The sequence below is a fragment of the Nansenia antarctica genome, assembly GCF_963989245.1.
Source record: "Nansenia antarctica genome assembly, chromosome: 16".
NCBI lineage: Eukaryota > Metazoa > Chordata > Actinopteri > Argentiniformes > Microstomatidae > Nansenia > Nansenia antarctica.
Genome location: NC_137686.1, coordinates 5,508,903 through 5,529,092, shown reverse-complemented (window position 1 = coordinate 5,529,092; position 20,190 = coordinate 5,508,903). Strand labels below are relative to the sequence as shown.

The 20,190-nt window shown below is 45.4% G+C and overlaps 2 protein-coding genes across 2 annotated transcripts in view; both read left to right on the top strand.

Annotated features, from left to right (window-relative positions):
• Positions 1–405, top strand: part of rnf25 (ring finger protein 25) — a gene marked incomplete at both ends in the record, with an annotated part of 1,638 nt that extends 1,233 nt beyond the window's left edge. Inside the window, one exon of the mRNA XM_080546563.1 lies at positions 1–405. This exon is cut by the window's left edge and continues 1,233 nt beyond it. Coding sequence (XP_080402689.1) covers positions 1–405 — 405 coding nt within the window.
• Positions 406–18,623: 18,218 nt separating this feature from the next.
• On the top strand, positions 18,624–19,718 carry LOC308171687 (kelch domain-containing protein 10-like; the record flags this gene model as incomplete). Its single annotated transcript, XM_080546559.1, has 1 exon — positions 18,624–19,718. One exon carries the CDS (start codon positions 18,624–18,626, stop codon positions 19,716–19,718), a length of 1,095 nt encoding a protein of 364 aa, XP_080402685.1.
• Between the last annotated feature and the right edge of the window lie 472 nt (positions 19,719–20,190).

Genomic DNA, 20,190 nt, shown 5'->3' with positions numbered 1-20,190 from the left:
CCGCCCGCTCCCGGAGACGGACCGCCCATCGCCCCCCAGCCCTGCCGGGACGCCTCGAAACTGGACGGCCTGAGGGACGGGGGCGGCGTGGAGTCTGGCCGGGGGCGGGGCCACCGGGAGAGAGGGGGGAGGAGGAGGGGCCCTGGCCCCCCAGGGTCGGCACGGCAGCAGCCCGGCAGCCAATGGCAGGAGAGGCATCCCAGAGGGACGGACCACCGGTGGGATCCTCAGGGGGGGGCTAACCACCACCAGCACCACTGGGACGGGCGGGGGGGTCAGAGAGGCAGGGGAGGGGGGGGCACCAACGCCTGCAGAGGGGGGGGCAGGCCCAGCAGGGGGGGCGGGGGGAGCGGCTTCCATCCCAGAGCGGCGGAGGGCGAGGTGGGGAGGGAGGGGGCGCTATGACAGAGGGTCAGAGGAGGGTGGAAGAACACATGTACCCCCAGTACCCCCATTATTATTAACCTGTGTAGAATAAAGCTCTGCTCTGGCACTCAAAAAAATAAATGTGTTGCTTGTCTTCCTGTTTTACGACTCCCTCGCACCATAGAGCTTGCCCGAATTAATGTAGGTTTCAGTAGAATGGTTATGGATGGCTTTACTCATAAAGATAGTCCAAATACACCGGAGGACCAAGTTTGCGCGATCATTCACCTCGCTGCCATAACCGGAAGCCCCCTTCAATACAGCTTTTAATTTGAAGCGGAAGTGTTTAATTTGATTTTAAATAAATAGACATATTTACAGATGTAGACCTTGAAAGTGTTCCTGGTATGATCATTTCCAGCAGGTGGCATGCAGAGAAATCTGAGCCTCTGACTCTTTAGCTTGAATGAATGAATGAATGAATGGTCTTTATTGTCATTGCTATAGTACAGGTACCAAACAACGACATTTAGGAGGGGTGGCTCCCCTGGTGCAAGGAAAGAAAAAAAACACACCCAAAAAAAAACACAAGAAGGGAAGGAGCTGGTTTACATAAATAAAGGCTATGTACACTATCCACTATACTATACTGTACAGATAGATGACTAGGGTTGTCTATTGCACATAGTGTTATTGCACATTCATTTGAAGTGTCGCAGTTTGCAGGCTAGAAATGTACATATTTGTGCCTCAGCACTACACCTGATTTTTTCAGTCCAGCAGCTGCCATCAATCCGTCCAGACTGTCCAGGGCCCAGAACCTAGGTCTTTGCTGTGTTCAGGGCCTGGATGGCCCTGGGGTAGAAGCTGTGCTTCAGTCTGTTTGTCCTTGCGGCCATGGTCCTGTACCGCCTTTTCGAGGGCAGCCGGGTAAAGTGTTTGTACCCAGGGTGGGTTGGGTCTCTGGAGATCTTGGAGGCCTTCCTGAGACAGCGTGTGTTGTACAGCTCTTCCAGAGAGGGGAGGGGGGCGCCGGTGATCTTCTGGGCTGTTCTCACTACTCTCTGTAGCGCATTTCTCTCCGCGGTTGTGCAGCTGGAGAACCAGTTGCAGATGCCGTAGGTGAGGATGCTCTCCACTGCGCCGCGGTAGTAGGCCACCATTATCTCCTGCTTGATGTGTTCCTTCCTGTTGACTCTCAGGATGTAGAGCCGCTGTTGTGCCTTCTTGATGGTGGCTGTTGTGTTGTTCTTCCAGGACAGGTCATCCTGTATGTGCACCCCCAGGAATCGGAGGGCTGAGACTCTCTCCACGCTCTCTCCGTCGATGAGCAGGGGCTGGATCTCGGACTTTTTCCTCCTGAAGTCCACGATGATTTCCTTGGTCTTTGACTTGTTCAGCAGCAGGTTGTTAACCTTGCACAGCTTGCTCAGTTGCTCTACCTCATCCCTGTACGCCGCCTCGTCCCCCCCCGAGATGCAGCCCACCACGGTGGTGTCGTCTGCAAACTTTACGATGGAGTTGCTGGGGTGGACGGGGGTGAAGTCGTAGGCAGGGACGCGGGAAGGGGGGTGCTGAGGGTGCTGCAGCACCCCCTAGCGGCAGGCAGAAGGAGCTCCTCCTGCCTGAATTTAAAAAATGAAAATATTATTCAAACAATAATTTAAAACAATATAATAACTATTGTTGCTTTTGGGAATACAAATATATGTGTTTTTTGTAATAAATGTAAAAATGTGTTTGTTAGTTTTAATGTTAGTGATCACATGGTCATATCTTGCTAGGGACTTGACATCCGAGTTAGCTAACTATCAGGTGCAGGTCTGCAGTCTGCTGGGGGGGAAACATCACCAAGAGGGATACCGGACGGCTGGACAAGCTCGTAAAAAAGGCGGGTTCAGTGGTGGGAAGGAGCCTGGACTCTCTGGGGACGGTGGTGGAGAGAAGGACTAGGAGTAAGCTGCTGTCCATCAGGGACAACCCCAACCACCCCCTCCATCATGTCCTCGCTGGGCAAACCAGCAGCCGCCGCAGAGGGCGGTTCATTACGATCCGCTCCCGGACGGAGCGATATAAAAAATCATTTATCCCGGCTGCACTAAGACTGTTCAATGGCAACTAAAGTAGCAGTCGGGGTCAAGGCTCCTGAATCTGTATTTATTATTTATTTTAATCACCATCATTTTAGTATTTTAATATAAATAACTATAGCCATCCTTTTAATCCACTTTTATATCAGATCTCACTGTTTTTTATATACTGTACATGGCTGGCCCAGTGTTGTTGTCTGTCCTTTATGTTGTGTTGTGTTGTTATGTGTGGTTTTTAGTGGAGTGGCGCGGCAAAATGAATTTCCCCACGGGGATAAATAAAGTATTTATCTATCTATCTATCTATCTAGGTGCAACTTGGCGCAAAAACGAATCTCTGAGTTCAGCCAGAACAATTGAAGTGGAGCTGGAAGAAGATGCTGATGCAGGGGCAGGGCCTTCTTCCACTTTGCCCACAGACCACCACCCTACCCCATCCAGTGTAGCAGCAGGACCTAGCAGGTCTGAGGCTTACGTTAGCCCTAGCCAACACAGACCAGGGGTCCCGCCACCCCCACCCCCAGTGGAAATTACTGTAAATTCCAACACATTGTTGGTAAAATATTTAACGTTACGTCTTTGTAGTGTGTGGGTGTGTGCATGCTTAACTAGTATTGCCCGTGCATTGGGGCCCGTCGTTATGCCACTGTGTGCGTGTGAGCGAACGAGCAAGCAGCGAGAGGGAGGGAGGGAGAGAGAAATCGTTATCATTTTTTCCCCTGTAGCGTATATAGACAGCACCTCAGCACCCCCAGTCAAAATACTTTCCCGCGTGCCTGGTCGTAGGTGTAGAGGTTGTAGAGGATGGGGCTTAGCACGCAGCCCTGGGGGGACCCAGTGCTGAGTCTGAGGGCTGTGGAGGTGTGGGAGCCCACCCGCACCCTCTGGGGGCGGTCGGTCAGGAAGTCCTTGATCCATGCACATATAGAGTGTGATAGTCCCAGGTCTAGTAGTTTGGTCACTAGCCTGTCTGGAAGGATGGTGTTGAAGGCAGAGCTGAAGTCCACAAAGAGCAGTCTCGCGTAGCTGTTTCCCCTCTCCAGGTGGGATAGAGTGGCGTGGAGAGTCGTCGCGATGGCGTCCTCTGTGGACCTGTGGGCTCTGTAGGCGAACTGGTATGGATCCAGGTTGGGCGGGAGGCGTGTGAGTATGTGGGACCGGACTAGTTTCTCGAAGCACTTCATGATGATTGGTGTGAGTGCCACCGGGCGGTAGTCGTTTAGGCAGCTCACCGTGCTTTTCTTCGGGACTGGGATGATAGTTGAGGTTTTCAGGCAGGGTGGGATGGTGGCCTGGGACAGGGACTGGTTGAAGATGTTGGTGAAAACCCCGGCCAGCTGGTCGGCGCAGTCCCTCAGCACCCGTCCCAGGACGCCATCCGGCCCCGAGGCTTTCCTGGGGTCCACCGCCTTCAGCACGAGTCTCACTTCATGCTCTGTGAGGGTGAGGCTGCTGAGAGCTGGAGAGAGTGGTGTTTGTGTTGTGGTTACCTCCGTACGCCCCTCGTCGAACCGGGCGTAGAAGGAGTTCAGCTTTTCCGCTTGCTTGCCTCAGCAGCCAGCATGAGAGGCGTGATGGCTGCTCCAACCCGTTAACATGGACGCCAAAATGAAACTCACATGCGCCACTGAGGTAACACAAACTTGATGTGTCCAGTGACATTTAACTGCTTGGGTTGGAAAATTGTGCACAGAGAAAAGACGGAATAAGAGAAATAGATTTATTGCATAATTACAGTTATGTTGTAACTGTACTGTAGGTCCATACACATTGCATATACATCCCACACAATACCATAATCTTTCATCAGACCTAGGTACGTTCCTCCATCTTGAGGTGCAGAAACACCATGTATGTGATTGTGGTGTACAGGCCTCTACACATGCTTCATACTCTTCTCCAGCCAGAAGGGAAACCAAACGTCACAGAAGGGTTTGATGACATACCAGTGGAATACAACCGTGACTTCCCTGTAATGATATGCAGTCATGTTTCTTTAATGAAATAGAAAGACACATTACAATGCCCGTCACATGACAAAATGTGTATGTATTCATAAGAGCAATTGCGCGTCATCTCCCTGTCATCAGAATAATCACGCCCCTTTTTGGGTGATAGAAGTGTAGAAGTTTGACTGGCGGTCAATGGGAATTTCTGGTCTTTGCTACTTTAATCCGATAAAATAAAACAACTGTATTGCTTTTTAGATATTAGATGCCCAAATCCGATGGACAGTTAGGCAAACTATTATGAATGAATGGTCTTTATTGTCATTAATACAGTACAGGTACCATACAACGAAATTTAGGAGGGGGGGCTCCCCTGGTGCTTGGAAAAAAGACTAAAAACAAGAAGGGAAAAGGGCCATGGGTAAAATAAAAAAGGGAAAAGAGCTGGTTTACATAAATAAAGGCTATGTACACTATCTACTATACTATACTATACTACTATACTATACAATAAAACACTGTGCTGTACTCTATTATATAGTGTGGTATCCGATCAATGATTTCCCCCCCCCCTTTCAGTCTGCCTCCAGAGCAGTCATCAGTCATCTCCCTGTCATCAGGACGATCACGTCCCCTGTTGGGTGCTTGAAGAGTAGAAGTTTGACTGGCAGTCAATGGAAATGTTTGGACCCAAAAAGGGGCGTGGACATGACGGGAGAGCAAAGTACCCGGATGCGTTGCTCTTATGAATGTAGGCCGATGTCGATGTTTTTCTTTTCTTTGAACGTTGTCTCCCCCTAGTGTGTAAGACAGGTACTACTGCTTAGGTGTGGTCAGAACTCTTTTGCTTGGAGAACATTTTTGATTTGGTTTCTCCTTCTTTTACCTTCTCTTTACAGTTTCGTCCTTGGTGGCATTGTCTGTGAGTATTTATGTGAATACACTTCTTATCTAAATATTATACTTAAATTACAATGATGTTTGATATTGAGGTTAATTTCGTTGGTTATGAATCAAAGAACAGTTATTGAGTTTAAGACGATTTAATCAAAGTACAAAACGGATACATATACCAATAGTTGGAGCCTGGTGTCTGGGCTGGTGGTCTGCTGGTCGGGCTGGATAAGAGACAGATCTTCTCTCTCCTGCTCTTTTTGTTCCTCTTTTCATATGCAAATATCTACCAGTGATCCTATCACAGCCACTACAGATGCTTGCCCCACCTTCCCTAGAGCTGGTCAAGAGGAGAGGCCAGAGGCCAGAGTGTGTGTGTGTGTGTGTGTGTGTGTGTGTGTGTGTGTGTGTGTGTGTGTGTGTGTGTGTGTGCTTATCTGTGTGTGTCTGTGTGTGTCTGTGTGTGTGTTCGACCATGTGGTCTGTCGTAAAACCCCCAGAGCATGCCTGTAGGCCCAAAGGCTCCGCTTTGGAACAAGGCGTCTGCCAAATGCCAAAAATGTAAATGTAAATGTTACAAAGCCTTATCATACAAATTCATGGTATGTGTGTGTGTTTCAAGTAACTTAAAATATACCACAATATCTATTTTGTAAGCAAGTTATTTGTTATGGAGCATATGTGATGTTTTAGTAGGCTGTGAGCTAGGCCTTTATTTGCCACGTTGTACGTTTATTTTTCACATTGTCCATTTCTTCTGTATTTTTTTCTTAGTTTCACATTTTGTTATTGAATTGGATAAAAACGTATTTCTGACTTCAGTCTGATAACGAATTGTTTAGCTGTCTGACAAGCTCTAAACAGCACAGTAGTATTTCTAAATGTTTAATTCGGTACTGTTAACACTTTATTTAAAAAAAGTATGTATCAGTCAGTACTGTCTGTCTGTATGTATCAGTCAGTACTGTCTATGTATGTATCAGTCAGTACTGTCTATGTATGTATCAGTCAGTACTGTCTATGTATGTATCAGTCAGTACTGTCTATGTATGTATCAGTCAGTACTGTCTATGTAAGTATCAGTCAGTACTGTCTGTGTAAGTATCAGTCAGTACTGTCTGTATGTATCTGCATGTTACATTAGATTGTGTCACTGTGTTATGTTGGATTGTTTTCTCCGTGCTGTGTTGGTCCAGAGACACCCAGAGCTGTTTTAACCCTGCAGTCTGACTGGCCGGAGACGTTCACACGAGAGAATGTCACTCTCAGATGTGACATACAGGGGGAAGGAGTCACTGACTGGGAGTACCGATGGTTCAAGGACAAAGATGTTAGCGGTCCAGTTTACTCTTCTAAGGAGAATGAATACAGACTCAGTCCTGGAAGATACCACAGTGGTGTCTACAGCTGTATGGGAGTCCGGAGGAGGGACTCCAGGAACTCTAGTAGCATCAGTGATGACGTCACTCTGACTGTGTATAGTGAGTGTTTGTCTTTTTTATTGGGAGTGTGACATCATAATTGCTGTGTGTTATGAATATCCAGTGAATGCGTCTTAACTGACATTATCTCTCTCATTAAGGGGGACCTTTCCCTGACCTGGATGTGTCTCCTGGTGGCTGAATGTTGGAGACTCTGTGACTCTGAGCCAGTGGCGTGCAGTCAGGTGAGGCAGGGTAGGCAGTGCCTCACCCAGGCATTTAAGAAAGAAAAAGAATATCAGTCTTTTTAAAATATTTTTTTATCTAAAAAAAAAAATATTTATTTTATTTATTTGACTAATTATTCTTAACTTTAATGTGTTAAAATGTTGTTAAAATAAAAATAAATGATGTAAAATGTGTTGTTTTAAAAATAGAATGCATGCCCTGGCACCAGGAGAGTTTGCTCCCAAAGCTAGCTGATTGCTGATTGCTGACGAGAGGCACCTGTGTGTGCGAGAGGCAGACTGTGCTTGTGCTTCTGTGCTATGCGAAGTGATAGACCAACGGTTTCGTAGGTTTGCGCATGCGTAGTCTGTTCTCACATTGTCTTCATTGATGGACGTTGAGGCACCGTCCCACGCTGCTTCTGACTGTCTGACAGCATGATTGACAGTTTGCGTTTGGCTTGTTTGGCTTGCCGTAGCGGCATTCCTCTGCTGTTCGCGCCGCGGTTCTAAATTTCCCCAGCTAACTTGCGATAGGCATCATGGATATCCAACAGTTAAAAAGATGTTCAACCTTCAGTTTTGAGCAAAAACGAAATGTGATTGAAAATGGGAGGGCAACACCTGACCTATCTCAATTAACCCAAAGGAAGGGACAGAAGATTGTACGAACATTTCAAAACGGAATGGTACAAAAAAAGGACTGGTTGTGTGGATGTAGCCAGGCTAACAAGCTATTCTGCTTCCTTATTTCTTATTTCTTATTTCTTTGCCTATTGTTCTCGTCTAGCGACAGTGTGTGGGTGAAAGGGGGCTACTGTGAAGAAGAGCTTTAGAGAAGCATGAAAAATCCACAGCCCACATCCACTCTCAGATGGCCTTGGAAACCTTTGGCAAAAGTCGCATAGACATGGCCCTGGATGAGCAGCACCGGCTGCATGTTACTGCACACAACGCAAAGGTAAAGGAGAACAGGGACATCTTGAAAAGCCTAATTGATGCAACATGCTACCTTGCTAAACAAGAATGAGCATTTCGGGGGCACGACGAGAGCAGTAGCTCCATCAATCGTGGGAATTATGTCGAACTTTTACATTTGATGGCAGAAAAGGATGAGAAATTAGCCGCACATTTGCCTACGCATGTTACATATGCTTAAGATAATGTAGGCTATTGCGTGCCGGTTCAAATGCTGTAAATCCTGTGTTGTTGATGCAGGTGAATTTATATTGTCATTGAGCTGTTTTGCGTGCTGCTGTAAATCCTGTTGAGATGCAGGTGAATGTAGGCAATGCCATACAGGCTGTTGCGCTACGCTGTGTGTAGTTATGAGATAACAATACATTTGACATTTTTGACCAGCTATTTGATAGTATAGTATATATGGGCTATGTGATTGACGTTATAGTATAGTATATTAGCCTACATTACATTAGTCATTTAGCCGACGCTTTTATTCAAAGCAACTTACAATAATTGCATTTAACGTAGGAGTGTACTGCTTTTTTAAGGCAAAATGAAGAATAGCAAACAAAAAATACAGTATAGCAATATAGCATAGAGAAGAATAGCAAACTAACAATACAATAGGTGCTTAGAGGGAGGATCCTGGTAGTAGGCCTACTTCTTGAAGAAGTGAGTTTTGCGGCAAAAGATATAAGGGCTATTGATTGCCTTTATAGTATGCGCTATTGAAGTCTGGCTGCTGCGTTAATCGAATTTTTTTTTTTTTTAATAGCTCACTGCCTACCCAGCCAATGACCTCACTGCACGTTACTGCTCTGAGCTGTGCATTTTATAATAGAGAATCTACAGAGGGCTGGAGGTTCTCCTGGTACAGGGTAATCCCTGTAAGCCCTCAAGAGGATGATCCATACGGGGTTTCATACGAGCTGCTACCAGACAGCCAGCGTGGGGCTGGAGGCTCCTACGTTATCAGCCCTGTTGGTCTGAATCACAGTGGAAAGTATAGCTGTAGAGCTGAGAGAGGAGACCCAGCCCTTTACACAACATACAGTGATTCACCTGGGCTGCTCTGGGTGGCAGGTGAGACACTGCAGGACTTTCTCTCCCTACGAATTAAATATATGATGCAAGGGGGAAAATCAGCCCAAAATCGGCCAGATTATCTTTATGTGTGTACCAGGCTTAAAGCCGGATAAAGCCCCCCCAGCAAACGCCCGATTATCGGATGGCTCTAAAGATTATCCTACAAGATTATCCTGTGTTGTGAGGTGTGTTAAGACATTTCTCCCAACAATCTGCTCAGAAAATGGTCGGGGCCGACAATCGTAAATGTTTCACGTATTCAATATTTACGACCAAAAATCCTTATGTGTGGGTGCAACCCCAATCGGGCGTTTGCTGTCTTCGGTCGGAAGGCGGAAAATCGGCCTGAAATTGGCCAGATTATCTGTCTGTGTGTACCCGGCTTTAGGAAGCATAAATTATTGTTAATCAATTTCACCTGCTTTGGTGCAAATGAAAGCGACAACAGGTGGACAGGAGAGGCAACAGCAAGACAATCCCCAAAAGGAAATGTTTTTTTAGGTGGTGGCCACAGACCATTTCTCTCTCCTTATCCTTTCTGACTGATTTTTCTCGAGAGCTGGACAGAGCGAAGGGCAACAACCAGTAACAGGACCGGTATCTGCTCCTTTGTGCGAGAACAGGAGCACTGCCAGAGCCCTACAAAATGACCTCCAGCAGGGTACTCGTGTGCATGTTTCTGACCAAACTGCACACGAGTCCTCTAGTGGGACTTGTGCTCACAGCCCAGCACCATGCAGCTCGATTGGCATTAGAGAACACCAGAATTGGCAGGTTCACCATTGGTGCCCCGTTCACAGATGAGAGCAGGTTCACACTGAGGACATGTGACAGACGTGAAAGAGTCTGGAGACGCCGTGGCGAATGTTATGCTGCCTGCAACATCATCCAGCATCACCTGTTTGGCGTGTCAGTGATGGTCTGGGGAGGCATATCCTTGAAGTGTTTCTTTGAGCAGTGTATATTTGTCCATTATTACCAAAGTCCTAAACAGCTGAACAGCAGGTGGGTAAGTGCTGCAGCTTCATGTATGAGTCTCTTTCTCTCTGTGTGTCTCAGGTCCATCACCTTCAGCCTCTCTGAGCGTCAGTCCCAACAAAGTCCAACTCAGTGATGATGAGCCTTTCTCAGTGAGCTGTGAGGTGCAGCAGGGGAACTCTGCTGGATGGACCGTGAAGAGGATCTCCTGGAGAGGACAGTCAGAGTGTGGTACTGACTGGGGATCAGTGACAGGATCCACATGCTCCACCGGTAGTAGTACCGGTACTACTGGAGGAGTGTACTGGTGTGAGTCGGAGTCAGGAGAGTACAGTAATGCTGTCAACAGCACTCTGGGTCCCTGTAAGTATTATCCTTTACTCAACATGAAAACATGAAACATCCCAAGCCAGAATTCGGAGGACGGGCTCATTGTAATGCTTGGAATAGAATGAGGAAAGAGATAACATCCTCTATCATTGAACCACTGACCCACATTTTTGGCGTCCGTTGGAACTATTTAAAAGTTGCAAAAGTCAACGAACCCCTTTTTTAAGTCTGATGATCCAAGCTCTTTTACAAGCTATTTAAATTCTACCTTTGTTTTTGTTGACTTATTTGTGTACATATCAATACGTATAATATTCTACAACCATGCATTTTCATTTACAAGTTGAGATTCCAGAGTAGGTGTTAAGCAGAGTGGTTCAAACGACAGTATATTTCTGTGAAAATTCCCAATTTCATTGTTACCCGACTAGACAATCAAATAATCTCCCTCTTATACCTACCCCGAAGTACCTTGGAGTGCGCCTGGATCGGACATTATCCTTCAAGCAACACCTGGAAGAAGTCAAGGCCAAAGTGACATCCAGGGCCGCGCTGATCCGCCGCCTTGCTGGTACAACCTGGGGAGCCTCCGCTAAGACGCTAAGAATATCCACCCAAGCCCTAGTCTTCTCTGCAGCGGAATACTGCGCCCCAGTCTGGAGCAGAAGCCCTCATGCGAGAAAGGTCGACGTGGCTATCAATACCTCCCTCAGAATAATAACTGGATGCTTGAAGCCTACCCCTGTGTCCCTCTTGCCAGTCCTCGCGGGAATAGCACCGGCCGGCCTCCGACGGGAGGCTGCCACCCTCGCCCTGGCCAGGAAGGCACAAAAGCATGACTGGCACATCCTGCACAACACCACCATAACACCAGCACCTCCAAGCCGACTCAAGACCCGCCACCCTTACAACAAGGCAGCACAAGCCATGCTCAACTCCACCTCTGAGGACATCTCCAGAGATGCATGGTTGGCAGCAGCTTGGAAGCAGGAGTGGGAGTCAGCCGGGCCCTCCCGAATCCACCGCTACATCTGGGACCCAGGAGATGGCGCCATTGGAGGAGACGACCTACCACGCCGGCAATGGACCACACTGAACCGTCTACGAACTGGTGTCGGTCGCTTTAAAACATCAATGAAGGTGTGGGGCCTGGCGGACAGTGCGGCATGCGAGTGCGGTGACCCAGAGCAGACCGCCGACCACATAATCACCATCTGCCCCTATATAGACCACCCTCAGAAGCCAGCCTCTTCGACCTAGAACCAGAGATGCAGGCATGGCTACGCGACACCGAGTTGGACCTCTGACGTTACACGAAAGAAGAGGGCAGTATTATATTAAATGTGGAGGTGTGCATTTATGGAATGCCAATGCACACCTGGTAGCCCTCTCTGCTCTTTAACACACACACACACACACACACACACACACACACACACACACACACACACACACACACACACACTAGCGGGCACACCTGCACATGCACTTTTTTAAATACATTTTTATTTGATTAACTTCACTGTTTTGTCATTTCTTTGTGTGTGAATAAATAAATAATAATGGTAAGTGTTTGACACCATTCCTCATTCCATCCCATACATTACAATGAGACCCGGCCTCCGGACCCTCATTTCATCAGTTGATTGTTTGTGGTAGTTGTAGTTCATTGTTGTATCAAGGGAGTTGTGTCCAGTAGGATGATTGACAGGATGTAACTGCCTGTGATTGGTTCTGTGCTGTACAGTGTCTGTGATTGGTTCTGTGCTGTACAGTGTCTGTGATTGGTTCTGTGCTGTACAGTGTCTGTGATTGGTTCTGTGCTGTACAGTGTCTGTGATTGGTTCTGTGCTGTACAGTGTCTGTGATTGGTTCTGTGCTGTACAGTGTCTGTGATTGGTTCTGTGCTGTACAGTGTCTGTGATTGGTTCTGTGCTGTACAGTGTCTGTGATTGGTTCTGTGCTGTACAGTGTCTGTGATTGGTTCTGTGCTGTACAGTGTCTGTGATTGGTTCTGTGCTGTACAGTGTCTGTGATTGGTTCTGTGCTGTACAGTGTCTGTGATTGGTTCTGTGCTGTACAGTGTATGGGATCCTGGAGAGCCCTGCCCTTCCTGTGACTGTGGGAGACTCTGTGACTCTGCGCTGCAGATATGTTAATCCGTATTCCAGCCCGAGGGCCGAGTTCTACAGAGACGAACACCTCATCGGGACTGAGAGCAGCGGAGAGATGACCCTGGTCAACATGTCTCTGTCAGATGAAGGGGAGTACCACTGTGAGCACCCTGACAGAGAACAGTACCGGTCCAGAGGGAGCTGGCTCTCAGTGAGAGGTGAACTGGTTTCATACTTACAGTGTGATGGTGCCAAAGCCAAGCATTTCACTGAGTTATGTGACAGTCAGAAGGTTGAAGGTCATCAAGTGTGGTTCTTCTTCCTCCAGCTCCAGGGAAGGAGTTGCAGCCGAGCCAATAGAAGTGCAGTACGTGAATGAGGAGTGACGCTGACTTGAGCTTTACATTTTTTAAAATTTTAAAAATCACTTTTACACTTTTATCCAAAGCGTATCAAACAGTAGTAATATAACTATTGCACGCTACTGGATTACTTGTCTCCCATTGTATACTCATTTACTACCGTACTGTATTGTATTATATTTAGTGCTGTCAACCAATTAAAACATGTTTAAAATACTAGTATTAACTTGCATTTTTTTTATTGGGGGGGGGGGGGAAGAAAAACATGTGTTGGGACGCTAGCTGGAGGAATTATAACAAAGATCCACACAAATAACATGCTTACAAAATAGATGTAACAACTGTTGTCTACTTCACAACAAAAAAGCGCAGAGAAATTAAATGTCATGTCAAATGACCAAATAAACTGTCACGCACAGTGCTAAAATAACTACTTACTTAGTCGACTCAAACATAGTTACTCAAGTCCCATGTATTGCAAAGAGGAGACTTCAGAATAATCCGTGCGTTTGCCGTTGTCCCTGTTTCAGTCCCAGCCCGCCTTCGTCAGCACCCTACTGTCAATCATGCACATTGGGCATGTAAACTCGCTCTGGAAATCTGATCAGCACTCATGGAATGCCTCTTGTCCAATCAAATTACCTGGTCTATTGATTACATTTGAACCCAGTGTGCGCTCCGGCGCTCTTAGTGCAATTTTACGAACGCACCCTGGGAATTCATTGCCAGCACTAGCTGGCGAGCGGTACAGAGGACCGCTTTTGACTGAAATATTAATTTATACATATAATATTATAATTCCTTAAATACAAGGTATCAGAAAATTACTGCATGAACACAACACTAAATTACAAATGTGTGATAGACTCATATTTTAAACTTATTCAAAGGCGTAATATCGCTACTAATATTGAAGTCTCAACAAAGCGACGAATGATGACAGTTTAGCATCAAATGAAATACGTTTTACATTAAACTATACATGAACATAAAATAGGAATAATACAATAGGAATCTAAACAAACGAATCACTTTAAATTGCTCTATTGGAAATTCCACTATTTGAATTTACCCTCTGAGCAATAGACGTCTTTTCAACCTCGCGTCTACGCTTGGCCATCATATAAACCAGCTATATTACGGCTATATTTTCTACTTATCTTAAATGCATGAAAACCGTTATTAAACCCCTCTAAACTGTCAGAATACGTCCCAGACGTCATGTAGTATGAGATTCATTGATTGATTGATTGATTGATTGAGAACTTTATTAGAAGATTTGCAGAAGTAGGTACATGAAAGTACATATTACATACAAGGTCAACTAACAGGATAAAAACCCAAGAAAGCCACTGGCTTATTTCAATTGGGGTCCTTGATACTCAATTCATCGTTACATGTAAGACAGACAAAAAACTAGTACTATCTACAAGATAATACAGACAAATAACTAGTACTATCTACAAGATAAACATACATATAGTCTCATATGTATAAACTCATATTATAGTATATTATAGTATAAACTCATATAGTCTAGCATAGTTATCCTAGCAGAAGTGGTGGTTTAAATTGCGTCTATACGTCGCTGTCCTTTAACCCAGATAAATGCGGTCTGTGTCTAAACCTGTTTTAGTCTAGCAGCACGTTGAGTTTAAATTAATACCCTAAACGCCTGTAGATTGTCAAAATATGTACCAGACCGTCATTTAGTCTGAGATTCCATGTTGTCTAGCATAGTTATTCATGCAGAAGAGGTGGTTTAAATTGCGTCTATACATCGCTGTCCTTTAACCCAGCTAAATGCGGTCTGTGTCTAAACATATTTTCTACTTATCTTAAATGCATTAAAATTCAGTAGGCTATAACAGGTCAAAACAACTAGACCAATACAAAACTAAAGAACAACCAAAAAAACATATTTCCCCCCAAAATAAAATGTGACAACAATCAATTTCATTAATGGGAGACCCTAAAGATAAGAAAAATCATTGTTGTCATTTGTTCTACCTCGGGTAGGGGTATCTCGAAATCTGAGGGCCCTTCCTGCAGACTTGACTATGATGTGGAGAGTTCCGTTCAAGTTGAAGAGGAGTTTGAACTACACAACTGCACATAAACTAACTTTTTACCTAAAGTGACTGGAATACCCCCCAGTAGTAAATCATATCCTCAAATAATATCTTAAGAAAGCCTTCTTATCTTTGTTGGTTTATTATGTTTAGTTGAGTGTCTGTTTCAAATATTTTGTCCAACAATAGCCTACTGACTTTACTGAATAAGGCTGTGCCTGTCATGACACATATTGGTCATGAAGTGTTGCCAATGTAATGAATACAATATTGTTAATTTCAATGTTTGTAATTGGTCACTTTCAATTTATAAGAGTGTCATATATATATATATATATATATATATACCGGTAGATACATTGAAATCGTAAAATTAAATTAAATAAATGTCCCTCCTGTCATATGACGTCGAGTAAACATGACAAGTGCTTTGCAGCTTCACGGTTCACCCAATGAACAACCTGCATCATTCTAATCAAATCAAATGCCGATTTCCCACCCATTTCAGAAGTTCTGTCTATTTCATTGGTTGTTCGGCGAGACGTTTAAATTCAAAAATCGACCGGTCGAGTTGAGCAGAGAGACAAGGGCAGACAGTTTGAAGAAGTGAAGTGCGCGAGGAGTTGGTTACCTGGTTACCGAAAGAGAAATAATTATAGACTCGACAGTTGAATTTCAGGTAGGTGGTGAAAATGTGATTATCCAGCGCTGACTATCTACCTTCAGATTCATTTATTTATTCAAGGGACATATTAATAAAACAAAAATAAATTGTAAATACGCCAGAGTTAGCCCGAAAGCTAGTTTTCATCCGCAGTCCCTATGCCATGATGTTGTATACGGCTCCCTGGAGGAAAAAAGTACATTTAAAAGATAAAATATAGGTAGACCTAGGCACAAAAAAGTAGACAGGACAAGCATTTAGCTTAAGGGCATAACACAGGGGGTTAAAAGAGCATACATTAATCATAGGCGGTTAAAAGGAGGGTACATATAAGCAGAGGGTTAAAAGAGCATACATTAATCATAGGCGGTTAAAGGGAGGGTACATATTCGGTAAGCAGACTAAAAGCAAGCAACATATACGCACGGTAAGCAGACTAAAAACAAGCACACAGACTGTACAGGTAAGACATGTTAGGCGGTACACAGACAGGCGGTACACATGACATACAGGTATAGGACAGGACATTTCAATGTTGGCAGGTGTGTGTGTTGATCATCCACTGTTTTTGGTGCTTTCTAAATGATTTAAAGGTGCCTAATTCTTTAAGGTGCCCTGGAATCAGGTTCCATTCACGTGCCCCTCTAACTGACCAGGCAGACTGACTAAAGGCACTCCTCCTAAATGGGATGGTGCAGTCCCCTCTGGTGACACCCCTTGTGGTGCGTGCTGTACTTCCTGGTCGTGAGATGAAGGTGTTAAGTGGTGGTGGGGCTAAATTGTGGATAGTTTTATAGACAAGGCAGAGGTTTGTGTAGGTTTTCAGATTGTCCCAGCTTAGAATGTTGTGTTTCTTCAGTATTGTGCAGTGGTGAAAGTGTCTTGGCTTCTTGTCTAGTGTTTTGATTGTTTGTTTGTATAGTGACTCGAGTGCTTTGCAGGTTGTGGGATTTGCTTGTGACCAGCTTGTTATGCAATAGTTGATGTGTGTGAAGATCATGGCGTGGACATACATGGTAGCTGCCTCTGTTGACATGTAGTCCCTTATAAAGCGGAAGTTGGACAGATTGAACTTGACAATTTTACAGACCTTTTTGACATGTGCCTTAAAAGTGAGGTTGGAATCTAACAGCACCCCAAGATATTTGAACTCGTTCACAACTTGTAGTTGTTCCCCTGAGATAATGATTATGCTTCTTCAGCAGAACGGTTTGTTTTGGTAAAAAACATGCTGACCGTCTTGGAAACATTAAGTTGGAGACGACAGTGGTTCAACCATGTAGTCACCTGAGCCATAGATTTGGTAAGTACAGCAGCTACCTCCGTCTTGGTCTGACCATGTACAAATAGTACAGTGTCGTCAGCATACATTAGTGTATCAACCTCAGGACACACTGATGGCAGATCGTTAATAAACATGCTGAATAAGACTGGCCCCAGTATGGATCCGTGCGGAACACCGGTAGATAGATTCAGTGGCTCAGATAGGCGACCGTTTACACAGACTGATTGAGAGAGGCCAGAGAGATACGTTTTCATCCATTTCAAAGCACCCTCAGAGAAGTTAAAAGTGGCTAGCTTGGAGAGGAGGACTTTGTGATCGACAGTGTCAAATGCTTTTCTAAGGTCGAGGAACACAGCACCTACGACACCACCCTTATCCATGAGAGATTTTATTTTCTCTATAAAGAGACAGTTTGCAGTCTCAGTAGAGTGTTTGGCCCTAAAGCCAAACTGCATGGGATGTAAGGGGAAAGAACTACTGTTGAGGTGGGAGATGATCTGCTTGGCTACCCATTTCTCTGCCACCTTCAACTCTGTGGGGGTGATGCTAATTGGCCTGTAGTTGGAGATTATGCGTGGATCACCAGCCTTAAAAATGGGAGTGACAATAGCAGATTTCCAAGCACTTGGGAACTGTTTCTGTGATATAGAGAGGTTAATATTACCTACGTGGTAGACTAACTGTTTATAGCAAGCGCTCGTTTGTTAGATACGTTTTTGTGCAACTGACTTGTGTTTATGTTCTCCGCACACGCTAGACAAGGCAGAACGGGAGTGCTGGCTACAGAAAGAATAACCCAACCTAAATGTTGTCTCCCTAACTGTTAATAAATACTATTATGTTGTATGTAATGTTCCTATTTCATTGTTAATATTTAATATTTAATATTCTTATTTCCTTATTTATATTTCGTATTTACTATTTCCCTAAATAAATACATGTTCTTATTCATATTTCCTTGTCATAATTTACTTATTACTCATGAAAATTGTATTTGTCTACTTATACTAAGTGTTTAAACGTCTAGGCTATAACAAAGCTAAATTGATGTGAAATTGGAAATTGAAACGTCTGTTTAAACTCAATTTCAACTCTATATAGTCTGCCGTTGAAATGCCTATAGAAACAGTCGTTTCAATTTCACCTCCATTAGGCTTTGTTTTAGCCTAGACGTTTAAACACCGGTGTTTCAATGTCTAGGTTATAATTAAGCTAAATTTAGGCTAAATTGGAAATTGAAACAACGTCTATGTTAAGACGTTGACATACCGTTGAAATATAGACGTTGTTTCCCTTTCTATGTTTCAACGGCATTTCAACGTCTAAACATAGACGTTTTTTAAATGTCCAATTTGGCCTATATTTAGCCTCGATTTGGCCTAGACGTCTACGGGCCATTTAGACGTTGTTTAGACGTCGTCTAATCAACGTAAAATTGCTCACTGGGTAAACTATTGCTCCCAGCATACTTTGCGATAATCATTCAGGAAAACTTCGCCCTTACCGCTGGAGCGAAGTGAGATTACTCCTAGGCGCTGATCTAGAATCAGTTTACACCACTGTGGTTGGTCTGATCACTAACAACGATGAGACAGGGAAGAGGTAAGAGAAAATAACCTCTCCTTCAACATCAGCAAAACTAAGGAGCTGACCGTGGACTTCAGGAAGGGGGGGGGCGCTCTCTGATTGGTCCGTAGATGCACAGCCCGGTGTGCATTTTTCGAATGTTTTCGAGTGTTCATATTTGTCATGTATTAGTAGGATTCTGTCCAGATTTTATGTAACGTTTTTTTTTCTCGGTTGACTAGGATCTGGGGAAACGATGGAGGACCAGCTGAATAGATTCGAGAAGCTGTCAGAGCCTCCTCTCCGAGTAGCATGTACTCCTAGTGGTAGCAGGAGCGGCCACCGCTGCGCGGCAGACAACACCAACCTGTACGTGTTCGGAGGGTACCACCCCGACTACGACGAGTTCAGGGAGCTGTGGAGGTACCACTTCGCCACGAGCACCTGGCAACAGATCCGCACAGAGGGCTCCATGCCCACGGAGCTGGCCTCCATGGCAGCCGTTCTGCACGGCAACAACCTGTTCGTATTCGGAGGCACCGGGATCCCGTTGGGGGAGAACAACGGGAACGACGTCCACGTCTGCAACGTCAAGTACAAGCGGTGGTCGCTGCTCAACTGCCGAGGGACGAAGCCCAACAGAATATACGGACAGGGCATGGCCATCATTAACGGCTTCCTGTATGTGTTTGGAGGAACCACAGGGTACAACTACAGAACAGACCTGCACAGGCTGGACCTGACCACCAGGGAGTGGATCCACCTCAAGCCCAACAACCCCCTGCCGGGGCAACGGTACAAGCATGAGATAGCACACGACGGACAGAGGATCTACATCCTGGGAGGGGGGACCTCCTGGACGTCCTACCCTCTGGACAAGATTCACGCCTACAATCTGGAGACCAACTCGTGGGAAGAGATCGCCACCAAGCCTCATGATAAAATAGGGTACCCGGCTCCTAGGAGATGTCACAGCTGTGTGCAGATAAGAAACGACGTGTTCCTGTGCGGCGGGTACAACGGGGAGCTGATCCTGGCGGACCTGTGGAAGATGAACCTGCAGACGTTCCAGTGGACCAGACTGCCGGCGGTGATGCCGGAGCCCGCCTACTTCCACTGTGCTGCCGTCACCCCGGCTGGCTGCATGTACATCCACGGTGGCGTGGTGAACAACATCCACGAGAACATCCACGAGACTGGCTCCCTGTTTAAGATCTGGCTGGCCGTGCCCAGCCTGCTGGAGCTGTGCTGGGAGCGGCTGCTGAAGGCCTACCCCCTCCTGGCCCAGCTCTCCACCGTGCAGCTGCTCAACCTCTGCCTCACTCAGGAACTCATAGAGCGCTTGAAATAGGGGAAATAGGGGGGGGAATCTTTCACCTTTTCAGAATCTACGACGACGGCACTCTCACTCGTTTTATTGGCCTTCATGACCTTATTAAGAATGACATTTCTGAGGAAAGGTGCATGTTTATTTATTTGAAGTAATAAATGCTACATTTGTATGTGTTGTCATGAGACATCGTGTGTGTGCATTTCTCTCCTAGACGTTATTTTTTCCAGTAGGTACAGACGAGGTCGACAGGAATCAATCTGGCATGTTTTATGATTGTTCAAAGCAGGGGGGAGGCAGTCGTATCACCCTCATGCCAATCTTGATTCAGGTCATTAGCGGTTTATCTTTTATCGTTCAAAAAACGTTCCGGTTGAAATGTCAGAGGTTTTAATTGTATGTTAGCTTATCGGTGTGGAGAGCAGACACATGCTAGTTATGATCTTTAAAAAGCACTTCAGTTGAATCTAAATCTGCATCACACTCCTCATGT